Genomic DNA, 15888 nt, shown 5'->3' with positions numbered 1-15888 from the left:
ACCCCTCCCATCATGTACATGTGTAACTATTGGCTTTATATATACATGCAATAGGATTTTATCCTACTGTCTTACACTAAGAAAAAAACTCCCAACAAGCAAAAGAAGAACGGGAAGTCTTTTTGGGTTTTATTTTTAAACACTACTAAGCAAACTGGAAAGCAAACTTACAACTAATTTTTTTTGTTTTTCTCAGTCTAAACATACACATGAGAAGAAAGCAAGAAAAATAAATAAACTAGCATGGATGATACAACGGCAAGGTCTAAACACCGACTATCAAAGTGAAAGTGTAAGCATGAATATAAAGTCGGTGAGAAACACGTACTCCCCCAAGCTTAGGCTTTTGGCCTAAGTTGGTCTACTCCCAAGGAGGGAAGTAACCATCTCCGGGGTACTCCGGAGTGGACTGAGGGTGCCACTGCTGGGTGAGCTCCTCTGGCTCCCACTGATAAACTGGCGTCTGGTAGCTCCGGCACGGGCAGCTGTGGTGGCGCTATGCCCCAATATGTGTAGATGTTCGAAGGCATAATAATGTACCTGCCTAGATGAAGATTGAACAAAGAAGGAGCAGGCAAAGTAATAGTCTCACGAGTACCCTGACTAAATACCGAGTTATAAATCATCCTCTTATTTATATCTTTATCGAGAAAGTCATGGCGAACCATGCTATCATAATCTAGATATCTCTCAGGAAGAAGCATCTCTTCTTCCTCGTGCAGTCTAATAGGTATCTCAAAATGTCTAGCAAGACGGGTAGCATAGATACCTCCATAAACATCGCCTTTAGTACGGTTCATGTTCAAGCGTTGAGCCACTATAGCGCCCAAGCTATAAGTTTTATCATTATAAAGAGCTTCGCGCAAAACCGCAAGATCTGGGGAGCTAAGGGCCCCAGTGTTCCCACGACCAATCAAACGTTTTCCCACGAATAATGAGAAATACCGAAGCACGGGAAAATGAATGCTAGCAACTCTAGCGCAAGATACTCATCTCTCCTTTCCTACAACAATAGTATCAATGAAAGCCTCCAAGTCCCGTGGACGAGGTTCATGAATATCCCCAACATAAGGTAATTTGCAAGCATTGCAAAAATCTTGAAGTGACATGCGCTGGGGGACATCATATAACTTGAACTCAACCATAGGAGCATTCTTCCTTGGATAGAAATTAAAGCTTTGCATGAAAATATTAGTGAGGAGGAGGTATTGTGGACACTTATCTTCGACAAATGCGGTAAGGCATGTGTTCTCCACCAAGTAATAAAAATCCTCATAAAGACCGGCGGCACGTAAGAACACATCGCTTGGCCATTCGCACGCTCGAACTTCTGCAACTCGGGGGACCGGATACTTGGGTTTCTTCTTCTCATTGTCATCTTCCTTGGGGTCACGGCTTGGAGAGCCTCTTAGGAACCTCCTCATCTTTTCCTTTTTCTTTCTCTGAAAATTTCTGAAATTTTTAGTGACTCAAAAGAAAAGTGAACAAGGCTCAACGAAACTCATAGCAACTACTCCTACAAGTGCCTAGAGGCCATATCATGCATCAAAACTACTTGGGACCAACTAAAATTAGCATGCAAAGCTCAAGAACAGGGTCACCAAGACAGCAAAAATACGCAACAGATAAGGCACTAGAGCAAAAACTAATTGGACCAATGGAGGAGTCACATACCAAGGAACAATTCCCCCAAAACGGTTTGGTGAATGGGGCTTTGCACAAGGAGATCGAAAAATGCAGCAAGAAGAGCAAGAACACGGGTTTGAGCTCTGGAATGATTCTTTCTGGAGGTAGGAGAAGGAGATGGGAGCTAGAATAAGTGGAGGGGGCCACGTGGGGCTCACAAGCCTGGTAGGCGCGACCAGGGGGTGCCCGCGCCTCCTGGGCTTGTGGCCCACTGGTGCATCCCCCTCACTAGCTCTTTGTCTCAGAATTTTTTAAAAAATCCAGAAAAAATCATACTTGATTTTCAGGGCATTTGAAGAACTTTTATTTTCGGGACACTTTTCTAAGGGATGCAAAAAAGCAGAAAACACGAAAAACTAAAGCTAAATTTATCATTTTTCTTCTAAACAATAGAAAATAGAAGTTTGGAACAAAGGGTTGTGACTCCTAGATTCATCCATCTCATGGTCATCAAAAGAAATCCGTTAATGAGGTTGATCAAGTCTCCTTGAAAAACTTTTTTCTAATCGCATAAAACCGGAGGATTTTCGAATAGTCACTAGGTTACCTCAATGGGGATGTGCATATCCCCAACAAGTAAATCATACTTCATCTTGAGAGTAGGTACAGGGCATTCAAAGATCCCAATAAGAATCGATGAAGTTTTTTCAATAGCATTGATGCAATGTACTCGATATTGTTTCTTCGGAAAGTGCACCGTGTGCTCATTACCATTAACATGGAAAGTGACATTGCCTTTGTTGCAATCAATAACAGCCCCTGCAGTGTTTAAAAAGGGTCTTCCAAGGATGACCGCCATGGCATCATCCTCAGGAATATCCAGAATAACAAAGTCCGTTAAGATAGTAGCGTTAGCAACCACAACAGGCACATCCTCGCAAATGCCGATAGGGAAAGCAGTTGATTTGTTGGCCATTTGCAAGGAGACTTCAGTGGGTGTCAACTTATCCAATTCAAGTCTACGATAAAGGGAGAGAGGCATAACACTAACACCAGCTCCAAGATCGCATAAAGCAGTTCTAACGTAGTTTCCTTTAATGGAGCAAGGTATAGTGGGCACTCCGGGATCACCCAATTTCTTAGGAGTTCCGCCCTTGAAGGTGTAATTAGTGAGCATGGTGGAAATCTCAACCTCAGGTATCCTCCTTTTATTGGTCACAATATCTTTCATGTACTTAGCATAAGGAGACATTTTGAGCATATCTGTCAAACGCATTTGCAGAAAGACAGGTCTAATCATTTCAACAAAGCGCTCAAAATCCTCATCATCCCTTTTTTGGATGGTTTGGGAGGAAAGGGCATGGGTTTCTGAACCCATCGTTCTCTTTCTTTACCATGCTTCCTAGCAATGAAGTCGTTCTTATCATATCTCTTGTTCTTAGGTTGTGGGTTATCAAGATCAACACTAGGTTCAATCTCCACATCCTTATCATTACTAGGTTGAGCATCATCATGAACACCACTATCGATATTATCACTAGGCTCATGTTCATCACCAGATTGTGTTTCGGCATCAGAAACAGAGATATCATTTGGATTCTCAGGTGTAACAGCAGCTGGTTTGCTAGCATGCAAGTTCCTATCATCTTTCTTTTTCTTCCTATCACTAGGATGACTAGATGCATCAGTACTAACTCCTTGAGAATCTTTTTCAATTCTCTTAGGATGGCCCTCAGGATACAAAGGTTCCTGAGTCATTCTACCACCTCTAGTGACGACTCTAACAGAATTGTCATTCAACTCATTGAGCAAGTCATTTTGAGCCTTAAGTACTTGTTCTACTTGAGTAGTGACCATAGAGGCATGTTTACTCAAAAGCTTAAGATCATTGACATTTCTATCCACACAAGCACTTAAATGACTAAGCATACGAGCATTCTGTTCCAATTGTCGGCTAACATAATCATTGAAACTTTGTTCTTTGGCAACAAAGTTATCAAATTCATCTAGGCATAAGCTAGCAGGTTTATCAAAAGGAATATCACTCTCATTGAATTTACGAAGAGAATTTACCTCTACTACCTGTGTCGGGTTATCAAGATCATGTATTTCTTCGATAGGTGGTAGATTCTTAACATCTTCAGATTTAATACCTTTCTCTTGCATATTTTTCTTGGCTTCTTGCATATCTTCAGGACTAAGGAATAGAATACCTCTTTTCTTCGTAGTTGGCTTCAGAGGTGGTTCGGGAATAGTCCAAGCATTATCATTGCTCAAGATATTATTCAATAGAATTTCAGCTTGTTCCACAGTTCGTTCCCTGAAAACACAATCAGCACAACTATCTAGGTGGTCCCTAGAAGCATCGGTTAGTCCATTATAAAAGATATCAAGTATTTCATTCTTCTCAAGAGGGTGATCAGGCAAAGCATTCAGCAACTCGACAAGCCTCCCCCAAGCTTGTGGAAGACTCTCTTCTTCAACTTGCACAAAGTTATATATATCCTGCAAGGCAGCTTGTTTCTTATGGGCAGGAAAATATTTCTCAGAGAAGTAGTAGATCATATCCTGGGGACTACGCACACAACCAGGAGCAAGATAAGTGAAGCAAGTCTTAGCATCACCCTTTAGCGAGAAAGGAAACAACTTAAGGATATAGTAGTGGCGGATCTTTTCCTCACTCGTGAATAAGGTGGCTATATCGTGCAGTTTGGTAAGATGTGCTACAACCGTTTCAGACTCATAACCATGAAAAGGATCAGATTCGACCAAAGTGATTAACTCAGGATCGATAGATAATTCATAATCCTTATCGGTTACAAAGATGGGTGAAGTAGCAAACTTAGGATCGTATTTCATTCTAGCATTCCGAAATTTTTCCTTCCACTTGCACAGTAAATTCTCAAGATCATAGCTATCCTTAAAAGCAAGAAAGTCCTCAGCCACCTCTCCCTCCATAACATAACCCTCAGGTATATCAGGCAATTCATATCTAGGAGAGCTAGTTCTAACAGGTGAAACAACAGGTTCTACTTCAATAATTTCAGCAGTTTCAGAAGTATTATCACATTCAGCGGCAACTCTAGCAATTTGTGCATCAAGGAATGCACCTAGTGGAAAAGCAGTATCAAACAAAGCATCATCGAGCACAGGCGACACATCTAGGTGGTGGTGTCGCAAACTTACTCATAACTGAAGGTGAATCAAGTGCAGAGCTAGATGGCAGTTCCTTACCTGTCCTCGTAGTTGAGAGCAAGACTTTAGTTTTTGGATCTCTCGGATTCCTCATAGTGATCAACAGACGTAAATCCCAAGTGACTCAGAAAATAGAGCTAGGCCTCCCCGACAACGGCGACAGAAAATAGTCTTGATAACCCACAAGTACAGGGGGTCACAACAGTTTTTGAGGGTAGAGTATTCAACCCAAATTTGTTGATTCGACACAAGGGGAAGCAAAAGAATATTCTCGAGTATTAGCAGTTGAGTTTTCAATTCAACCACACCTGAAAGACTTAGTATCTGCATCAAAGTTTCAATAGCAAAGTAGTGTGATAGCAATGGTAGCAACGGTAACAGTAGCAGCAGTGACAGCAGTAGCGGTAACAGTAGCAGCAGTAAAGTAACGTAGCAAGGACCAGTAGGAAAAACTCATAGGCATTGGATCGGTGATGGATAATTATGTCGGATGACATTCATCATGCAACAGTTATAACATGGGGAGATATGTAACTAGCTCCAGTTCGTCAATGTAATGTAGGCATGTATTCCGTATATAGTCATATGTGCTTATGGAAAAGAACTTGCATGACATCTATTGTCCATCCCTCCCGTGGCAGCGGGGTCCTAATGGAAACTACGGGATATTAAGGGTCTCCTTTTAATAGAGAACCGGAACAAAGCATTAGCACTTAGTGAATACATGAACTCCTCATACTATGGTCATCTCCGGGAGTGGTACCGTCTATTGTCACTCCGGGGTTGCCGGGTCATAACACATAGTAGGTGACTAAACTTGCAAGATAGGATCAAGAACACACATATATTGATGAAAACATAATAGGTTCAGATCTGAAATCATGGCACTCGGGCCCTAGTGACAAGCATTAAGCATAGCAAAGTAGTAGCAACATCAATCTCAGAACATAGTGGATACTAGGGATCAATCCCCATCAAAACCAACTCGATTACATGATAGATCTCATCCAACCCATCACCGTCCAAAAAGCCTACGATGAGATTACTCACGAACGGTGAAGAGCATCATGGAATTGGCGATGAAGGATGGTTGGTGATGACAAAGGCGACGATCTCCCCTCTCCGGAGCCCAGAACGGACTCCAGATCTGCCCTCCAGAGGAAGAACAGGTGGTGGCGATGGCTCCGTATCGTAAAACGCGATGAACTCTTCTCTCTGATTTTTTTTCGGCGAGAGAGAATATATAGAGCTGGAATTGGAGGCGGCGGAGCCACGAGGGGCTCACAAGCCTGCCAGGTGCGGACAGGGGGGGCCGCGCCTCCTGGGCTTGTGGGCTCCTGGCTCCACGTCTCCAGGTGATTCTTGCGCTAGTATTTTTTATATATTCCATAAAAAATCCTCATAAATTTCCAGGTCATTCCGATAACTTTTATTTCTGCGCAAAGCAACATCATGGCAATTCTGCGGAAAACATCGTTAGTCCGGGTTAGTTCCATTCAAATCATGCAAATTAGAGTCCAAAACAAGGGCAAAAGATTTTGGAAAAGTAGATATGATGGAGACGTATCAGTAATACAACAACACAAACAAGCCTTGCAAGCAATGTGACTAAGTGTAAGTCACGTGATCTTGTATTACGAAACGAGTAAAGAGACTTTCCGGTAACGAGATTGAAATAGGTATGCGGATACCGACGATCGAATCTCGGGCAATTAACATACCGAAGGACAAAGGGAAAACATACGGGATTAGATGAATCCTTGCCACTGAGGTTCAACCGATAAGATATTCGGAGAATATGTAGGATCCAATATGGGCATCCACGTCCTGCTATTGGATATTGACCGAGGAGTGTCTCGGGTCATGTCTACATAGTTCTCGAACCCGTGGGGTCTGGATACTTAAGGTTCGATGATGTTTTAGTATAATATAGTCCCGGATGATATCACGGACGTCACGAGGGTTTCCGGAATGGTCCGGAAACAAAGATTGATATATAGGATGGTTTCATTTGGTCACCGGAAGGTTTCGGGCACTTTCGGCAGTGTAGCGAAAGTGACGAATGGGTTCCAGGAGGGCCCCACCCACCCAGGAGTGAGCCCAGTGACCCTAGGGTGGCGCACCAACCCTTAATGGGTTGGTGAGGCCAGCCCAATAGGGCCATGGCGCCACAAGTGGAAAAACACCAAAGGAAAGAAAAAAAAGGAAAGAGGGAGGTGGGAAGGGAGAGGAGGACTCCTCCTTCCCCAAACCGAATTGGAGTAGGAGTCCTCCTCTCCACTTCGGCCGGCGCACCAAGGGGCTCCTTGAGCCCCAAGGCTAGCCCCTCCCCTCCTCCTATATATACTGGTGTTTTTAGGGTTTTTGAGACACAACTTTGCCACGTGCAACTCAAACCTATACCACGTAGTTTTACTTCTAGATCAGATTCCCGCGGAGCTCGGGCGGAGCCCTGCAGGAGTAGATCATCACCACCGCTAGAGCGCCGTCACACTGCCGGAGAACTCATCTACTTCTCCGTCTCTCTTGCTGGATCAAGAAGGCCGAGATCGTCATCGAGCTGTACATGTGCTCAACGCGGAGGTGCCGTCCGTTCGACGCTAGATCGGGACGGATCGGGGGACGACGGTGATTTGAATCACGAAGCGGTACCACTACATCAAACGCGTTTCTTAACGCTCCCCGCTTAGCGATCTACAAGGGTACGTAGATCTAATCTCCTTTCATAGATGGACATCACCATGATAGGTCTTCCTGTGAGTTGAATTTTTTTTGTTTCCCATGCAACGTTCCCCAACAGTGGCATCATGAGCTAGGTTCATGCGTAGATGTTATCTCGAGTAGAACACAAAAGGTTTTGTGGGCGTTGATGTTTGATTTGCTTCCCTCCTTAGTCTTTTCTCGATTCGGCGGTATTTTTAGATTGAAGCGGCCCGGACCGACATTACTCGTATGCTTACGAGAGACAGGTTTCATTGACTGACATGCAACTCGTTGCATAAAGATGACTGGCGAGTGTCGGTTTCTTCAACTTTAGTTGAATTGGTTTTAACCGAGGCGGTCCTTGGAGAGAGGTTAAATAGCAATTTGCACATCTCCGTTGTGGTTTTTGCGCAAGTAAGATGCGGTCATACTAGATACCCATAGCAGCCACGTAAAACATGCAACAACAAATTAGAGGACGTCTAACTTGTTTTTGCAGGGTATGCTTGTGATATGATATGACCAATGACGTGATGTGATATATTGGATGTATGAGATGATCATGTTGTAATAGTTAATATCGACTTGCACGTCGATGCTACGGCAACCGCCAGGAGCCATATGGTTGTCTTTAAACTAACGTTTGTGTTTGCAGATGCGTTTACTATATTGCTAGGTCGTAGCTTTAGTGGTAATAGCATAGATAGCACGACAACCTCGATGGCGGCACGATGATGGAGATCATGGTGTGGCGCTGGTGACAAGAATATCATGCCGGTGCTTTGGTGATGGAGATCAAGAAGCACAAGATGATGGCCATATCATGTCACTTATGAATTGCATGTGATGTTAATCCTTTTATGCACCTTATTTTTCTTAGAACGACGGTAGCATTATAAGGTGATCTCTCACTAAAATTTCAAGATGAAATTATGTTCTCCCCGACTGTGCACCATTGCGACAGTTCGTCGTTTCGAGACACCACGTGGTGATCGGGTGTGATAGACTCAACGTTCACATACAACGGGTGCAAAACAGTTGCACACGTGGAACACTCGGGTTAAACTTGACGAGCCTAGCATGTGCAGACATGGCCTCGGAACACATGAGACCAAAAGGTCGAGCATGAATCGTATAGTTGATATGATTAGCATAGAGATGGTTACCACTGACACTATTCTCAACTCACGTGATGATCGAGCTTGAGTTAGTGAATTTGGATCATGTACCACTCAAATGACTAGAGAGATGTACTTTTTGAGTGGGAGTTTATCAGTAATTTGATTAGTTAAACTCTAATTATCTTAAACATAGTCTAAGTTCACTTTGCAATATTTGTGTTGTAGATCAATGGCTCACGCAGTAGCAACCCTGAATTTTAATACGTCCTAGAGAAAGCTAAGTTGAAAGATGATGGAAGCAACTTTGTAGACTGGGCTCATAATCTAAAGCTGCTCGTGCAAGCTGGGAAGAAGGATTATGTCCTTAATGTTGCGCTAGGAGATGAACCACCCGCTACGTCTAGCCAAGATGTTTTGAACGCCTGGTTAACACGTAAGGAGGACTACTCGGTAGTTCAATGTGCAGTCTTGTATGGCTTAGAGCCGGGACTTCAACTTCGCTTTGAGCGTCATGGAGCATATGAGATGTTCCAGGAGTTGAAGTTTATCTTTCAGAAGAGCGCCCGGATCGAGAGGTATGAGACCTCCGATAAATTATATGCTTGCAAGATGGAGGAGAATTCGTCTATCAGTGAACATGTGCTCAAAATGTCTGGGTACTCAAACCGTCTAGCTGAGCTGGGGATTGAACTCCCGCAAGAGGCTATCACTGACAGAATTCTTCAACCACTGCCACCTAGCTATAAGAGCTTTGTGTTGAACTATAACATCGAAGGGATGAACAAGTCACTCGGCGAGTTATTCGCGATGCTGAAAGTCGCAAAGTCAGAACTCCGGAAAGAGCATCAAGTGTTGATGGTCAATAAGACCACTGGTTTCAAGAGAAACGACAAAGGCAAGAAGGGTAACTCCAAGAAGAGCGGCAAGCCTGTTGCCAATCCGACGAAGAAACCCAAGGCTGGACCTAAGCCTGAAACAGAGTGTTATTATTGCAAGGGACTGGGTCACTGGAAGCACAACTGCCCCAAATATTTGGTTGATAAGAAGGCGGCCAAGGAAAATCAGGTATATTTGGTATACATGTTATTGATGTGTACTTAACCAACTCTTGTAGTAGTGCCTGGGTATTCGATACCGGTTATGTTGCTCATATTTGCAACTCGAAGCAGGAACTGCAGAATAAACGAAGGCTGGCGAAGGATGACGTGACGATGCGTGTGGGAAATGATTCCAAAGTTGATGCAATCGCCGTCGGCACAGTTTCACTTCAGTTACCATCAGGATTAGTTATGAACTTAAATAATTGTTATTTAGTGTCTACGTTAAGCATGAACATTATATCTGGATTCCAAAGTTGATGCAATCGCCGTCGGCACAGTTTCACTTCAGTTACCATCAGGATTAGTTGTGAACTTAAATAATTGTTATTTAGTGTCTGCGTTAAGCATGAACATTATATCTGGATCTTGTTTACTACGAGACGGTTACTCGTTTAAGTCACAGAATAATGGTTGTTCTATTTCTATGAGTAATATCTTTTATGGTCATGCACCCAAAGTGTATTCATGACTATGTTAATTGAAATAAAACTTTGCACGTGGAAAATACTCATGCATGAATTCATTGGCAGGAATTATTTTCTATTCAGCATGAGATACATGTGAAAGTAGCTACTACCTCATGCCACACATGCCTACGCTGGTTCGGACAAATTCCAGAGGAAGGTTTTTGTCCCGAGTGGACGTGGTCATGGAACTGATATCTCGTTGTGACGAGGATCATCAGTGAAGGCATGTCGGGGGATGATCGGTGGTGACTTGTTGGATACCATTCAGAAAATATGTTGTGCTAACCATTGCAGGGAAAACTAAACCTCCCGAGTCGACTGTAGACCGAGTCTTGTTTTGGTAACCTTCATATTTGTTTCGTGCTACCACTTGTCCCTGCCACAGGTAGGGTACGATTCAATAGGTTGTCAACCCCTTTCTTGGCACACACCATACAGAGAGGCCATAGTGAAAGATACCAGTAGCCCATGGTAGGCATGTCGCTTGGTCTGGGGGCATGGGTGTTCCCGTTGGACCGAGGGGGTAGCGCCTCTGGTTATGTGCGTTATAAATATTTTGGTCCCATGGTAATTGAGATTGTGGTCTCCTCACTTAGATTTTTTTACTTAATGACTGTCGTGGGTGATTCCAGGCATCGGGAAGTTAAGCTGGTGTATGCGGGTCAGGTGTGTTTTCAACCCAAAGACCGTAATTGAAATTAGTCAACATCTCGGGTTGACTAAAGAAATATGTTACCCATGCGTAAAGAGCACACGCTCTGCAGAGTATAACATCTATTCGAATAATCGTGTCGGCGGTTAAGGACTACATTCTGCGATATGTCAAGTGTCGTTCTTCTTGGAATGAAGTCTCATGGACGCTGGAGATCCACGAGCCGCTTCCTCCATAAGCCACTCGAAGTCTTTGTAGTACTTCATGAACCTTCATGGTCCTGTACTCAAATTCTTGTATTTGTTTGGATTTCCGTGTTAAGAAAGTGTCCACCAGCAAAACGGTAAATTCTAGGGCTGGTGATGGCACAAGGGTCATTTGCTGGGAATTTTATATCCCGTCAAGGGATACTACTTGTATGAAATTATCTAGTACTCGTACATGTGTCAAATAATACTCCATATGTAAACTAATATAAGAGCGTTTAGATTACTAAAGTAGTGTTCTAAATGCTCTTATATTAGTTTACGGAGGGAGGTAGATGTGAAGACTAGTGTGTGTGTGTCTGGTCCTACTCCTTCCTTCCTTCCTTCCTTGTTTCCTGTTGCAAAACCAAACCAAACCAAACCAGCAGCTTTGCCGTGGTTTTCCTTTCCTCCGGCCGCCGGCGCCCCTCCATCCCCTCCCCTCCCCTCCCCTGTTTCTCCCTCCCGCAACCCAAGCCAAACATCGTCATCTCCTTCCTCCCTTGGCTTCCTCCTCCTCCTCCTCCTCCTCACCAAGACCAAGAACAAGAACAAGAAGCGCCAACTAACCAACCAAGAACCAACGCCGGGAGAGGCCGCCGCCCAATCCACCCAGCGCCAACGCCAACGCCAACGCCAACGCTGGGAAGAAGGAGGGAGGGGAAATCGAGGGGAGGAGGAGATGCGAATCTCCTTTTCTCTTCCCTTCTTCTTGTTGTTGTTGCTGCTTCTTGGATGGATCGGCCCCTAATGCCGCCCCGATTCGATCCACCACCTCCGCCGGCGTCCTCCTCCCCCGCTGGACCTGGACTGGATGCAGCGGCCTCCTCCTCCCCCGCTGGACCTGGACTCGATGCAGCGGCAGGTCAGACCAACTAAAGAATTTCCTCTGCTCTTCCTTCCTTCCTTCCTTCCTGATTGCCCGAATTCAATATAGATAGATAGAAATAAACAAAGAAAGAAAGTAGATCTTGTTTTTTCTATTTCTTGTTGATGACTCACAAACTAAAGAATTGCTGCTATTGGCTGATGATACTAACTGCTTCACCATCAATTTCGGTTTTTTTAATTTGATTTGATGACCAACTGCAGATGCCTTCCTTTAGTCACGAGGACGGTGAATCAACCAATTGCTTGCCATCAACATCAACATCCACCTCCACTGCTCTCTGCTCAATGTGGTCTGAATGAATGAATGCTATGGTAATGGTAATGGTAATGGTAGCACCAAGAGCAAGAGCAATGCCGTGCTGGCTCCTCATGTCACTGCTGCTGCTGCTGCTGCTGCCTCTGTCCTGGGCGGCCGATTTCAGCCACTGTGGCGGCTGCGATGACGACGGCGACGATGGCCTGTGGAGCACGGACAACATCCTGCAGTGCCAGAAAGTGAGCGACTTCCTCATCGCCACCGCCTACTTCTCCATCCCGCTTGAGCTGCTCTACTTCACCACCTGCTCCGACCTCTTCCCCCTCAAATGGATCGTCCTGCAGTTCGGCGCATTCATCGTCCTCTGCGGCCTCACCCACCTCATCAACGTCTTCACCTACGACCCACACTCCTTTCACCTCGTCCTCGCCCTAACCGTCGCCAAGTTCCTCACCGCCCTCGTCTCCTTCGCCACCGCCATCACCCTGCTCACATTGATACCCCAGCTGCTCAGGGTCAAGGTCAGGGAGAACTTCCTCAGGATCAAGGCACGCGAGCTGGACCAGGAGGTGGGCAAGATGAAGAGGCAGGAGGAGGCCAGCTGGCACGTGCGTATGCTCACCCAGGAGATACGCAAGTCGCTCGACAGGCACACCATCCTCTACACCACCATGGTCGAGCTCTCCAAGACGCTGCACCTACAGAATTGTGCCGTGTGGATGCCGAATCAGGGCAGGACCGACATGATCCTCACGCATCATCTCAGGGAAAGGGAGATCACCGAGTCGCACAGCGGCTCCATTCCCATCGGTGACCCGGACGTGGTCGACATAAAGGCCACGAGGGGCGCAAAGGTCCTCGGGGAAGGCTCTGCGCTCGGGACCGCTAGCAGGTGCAATCCTGAGGCAGGGGCCGCCGTCGCGGCGATACGGATGCCGATGCTAAGGGTGTCCAATTTCAAAGGCGGCACCCCGGAGATGATGGAGACAAGCTATGCTATTCTGGTCTTGGTCTTACCCGAGGATGGTTCCCTAGGGTGGGGTGAGCAGGAGCTCGAGATTGTCGAAGTGATCGCCGATCAAGTGGCGGTCGCGCTCTCGCATGCTGCCGTTCTAGAGGAGTCTCAGCTGATGCGAGACAAACTTGCTCAGCAGCACAGGGACTTGCTGCAGGCAAAGCATGAGGCTGTGATGGCAACCGAAGCCAGGAATTCGTTTCAGAGCGCCATGTACGACGGGATGCGCAGGCCGATGCACTCTGTCCTCGGGCTCGTCTCGATGATGCAGCAGGAAAGCATGAACCCCGAGCAGAGGCTCGTCATGGACGCCATCGTCAAGACGACCAGTGTTGCCTCGACGTTGATGAATGATGTCATGCAAACATCGACGATGGACCGTGAGCACTTATCTCTGGTGAGGAGGCCGTTCAGCCTCCATTCCTTGATCAAGGAAGCGGTCAGCGTCGTGAGGTGTCTGTGTGGCTCCAAGGGGGTTGATTTCGAGTTTCAAGTGGAGAATTCCTTGCCCGAAAGGGTCGTTGGCGACGAGAAGAGGGTTTTCCATATTGTCTTGCACATGGTGGGCACTCTGATAAACCAGTGCCGTGCGGGCTGCCTCTCTCTGTATGTGAATAGTTACAACGAGATGGATGACAGGCATAATAATCAGGACTGGATGCTGCTGCGGAGAGCAAACTTCTCTGCCGGATATGTGTGTGTCAAGTTTGAGATTCGGATGAAAAAATTCTCTTTGGGTTCTTCTTCATCTCCTCCCAGCCAAATAAGTCAAGAGCCATACGCTAGCAGTTCGGAGATGGGCCTTAGCTTCAACATGTGCAAGAAGATTGTGCAGGTAGGTAACCATCCCTTATCTGACCCTTTTGTTATCCCTGTAAACAGTTCCCCTAATTAATAAAGGTTGGTTTACCACTAAAAATAAATAAATAAATAAATAAATAAAGGTAACCATCCCTTATCTGATACGTACTAGTCTAGTTCTCCCCAACTATAATTATTTAGGTACAGAGGGAGTAGGAAGGAAGCAAACTGGATTTACAACATGCATTAAGATAATTAACTCATGGCTCCTGCTTCTCTCATATTATTCATTCATACAAGCGAATGTATTAGACTCCACACTTACTGAAGATTTACCAATATTTTTTTGCCACCTCTTGTTGCAGTGATGCTGTAATAAATAAGAAACGAATCATCTATGCAGCTTGTTCATTCTGCTACAACTATTAGTGAACATTTGGCTGTAAAGAATTCCGATGCTTGTTTTCTGTAAATATAATTTTATTGTGCTCATCAGTTCATTCCTTCCTGTTGTGGAGCTTAGGGGTTCAATCTTATTCTGTGGTTGTGCTTGATGTATAATCTCGTTATTTCTTTTTGCTGATACGAGCATTTATGTTGTGTTGCAGATGATGAATGGTAATATCTGGTCCGTATCAGACCCACAAGGGCTGAGAGAGACCGTCATGCTGGCTCTCCAGTTCCAGGTGCAACATGTGACCCCTGTCTCTGGAGCATCCTCGGACCTATACCGATTATCACCGATCCCCAACTTCAACGGGCTTCATGTCCTCCTCGTGGACGGCGATGACATCAACCGAGCCGTCACCCACAAGCTCCTGGAGAAGCTCGGGTGCCGAGTCTTTTCGGTCAGCTCCGGCATCCAGTGCATGGCGTCCTTTGCGGGCGGCGAGTCGTCCTTCCAGCTGGTGCTTGTCGACCTGACCATGCACACGATGGACGGGTTCGAGGTGGCCCTGGCGATCCGCAAGTTGAGGAGCAACAGCTGGCCGCCGCTGATCGTGGCCCTGGCAGCGAGCTCGGACGACAATGTCCGGGACCGGTGCCAGCGGTCGGGAATAAACGGGCTGCTCCAGAAGCCCGTCACATTGGCGGCCCTGGGAGATGAAGTGTATAGAGTCCTTCAGCACAACTGATGGTTGTGGTCTCTGTGGATCTTGATAGATTACTGTAGCTACTGCTACTGCTACTGCTAGTAGTTTTGATTATGCCAGGTTAGGTCCCCATACAACTCACATGAAACATTTGTGCACAAACAAAAAGGAAGGAATTGTACATTTCGCTTGGTTCCTTTGGGGAAGAAAAGGTGGGGAATTTTGGACTAGGTTTTTTTAGGCTTATTCATTTGTAAAACCTCTTATCTTGGATCATTAATGATTTATGATGAGGTAACTCATTTGAGGCAGCTTCAACTACTCCCTCCCTTACTAAATATAAATCTTTTTAGATATTTCACTGCACATTCTTATGTAGTACATAGTGATTTTTTTTAAAAGACTTGTATTTAAGAACGGAGGAAGTATTAGCTAGCAGAGCAGAGCAGACCCTCTTCTTGGTGTTTGATTTGGTGGCTGCACTTGTGATTTGTGATTTGGATTGATGGGTGCAAAAAATGGGCAGTGTAGTACTATTTGATGGTGACTTATTATCTTCTTTCTTGGAAGAAAGAAGTAGGAAACCATAATTAGGCAGACTGATGCTGCCCTCTTTTTTTTATGTACCACTACTCCCTCTAAAAAGAAATTTTAGAAATATAAGAGCGTTTAGATAACTACTTTACGCTTTCCAGAGGGAGTAGAGAAAAAAGATAAAAGAA

At 45.3% G+C, this 15888-nt stretch overlaps 1 protein-coding gene across 1 annotated transcript; it reads left to right on the top strand.

The window, feature by feature from the left end:
• The first annotated feature begins 11470 nt into the window (after positions 1–11470).
• Positions 11471–15477, top strand: LOC123431441 (ethylene receptor 2-like). Its single transcript, XM_045115218.1, has 3 exons — positions 11471–11974; positions 12202–14106; positions 14681–15477. The coding sequence occupies exons 2-3, from the start codon at positions 12301–12303 to the stop codon at positions 15206–15208; spliced, it is 2334 nt and encodes a 777-aa protein (XP_044971153.1). The 5' UTR covers positions 11471–11974; positions 12202–12300; the 3' UTR covers positions 15209–15477.
• Positions 15478–15888: the final 411 nt, after the last annotated feature.

The sequence above is a fragment of the Hordeum vulgare genome, chromosome 2H (genome assembly GCF_904849725.1).
Source record: "Hordeum vulgare subsp. vulgare chromosome 2H, MorexV3_pseudomolecules_assembly, whole genome shotgun sequence".
Classification (NCBI taxonomy): domain Eukaryota; kingdom Viridiplantae; phylum Streptophyta; class Magnoliopsida; order Poales; family Poaceae; genus Hordeum; species Hordeum vulgare.
Note: the sequence above shows the minus strand (reverse complement) of the source record. Positions and strands in the feature narration are given on the sequence as shown.

Coding starts and splice junctions, on each gene's coding strand:
- LOC123431441 (XM_045115218.1), top strand. CDS start 12,301: ATGAATGCTATGGTAATGGTAATGGTAATGGTAGCACCAAGAGCAAGA. Junction 14,107..14,680: donor TGTGCAAGAAGATTGTGCAG/GTAGGTAACCAT, acceptor GTTGTGTTGCAG/ATGATGAATGGTAATATCTG.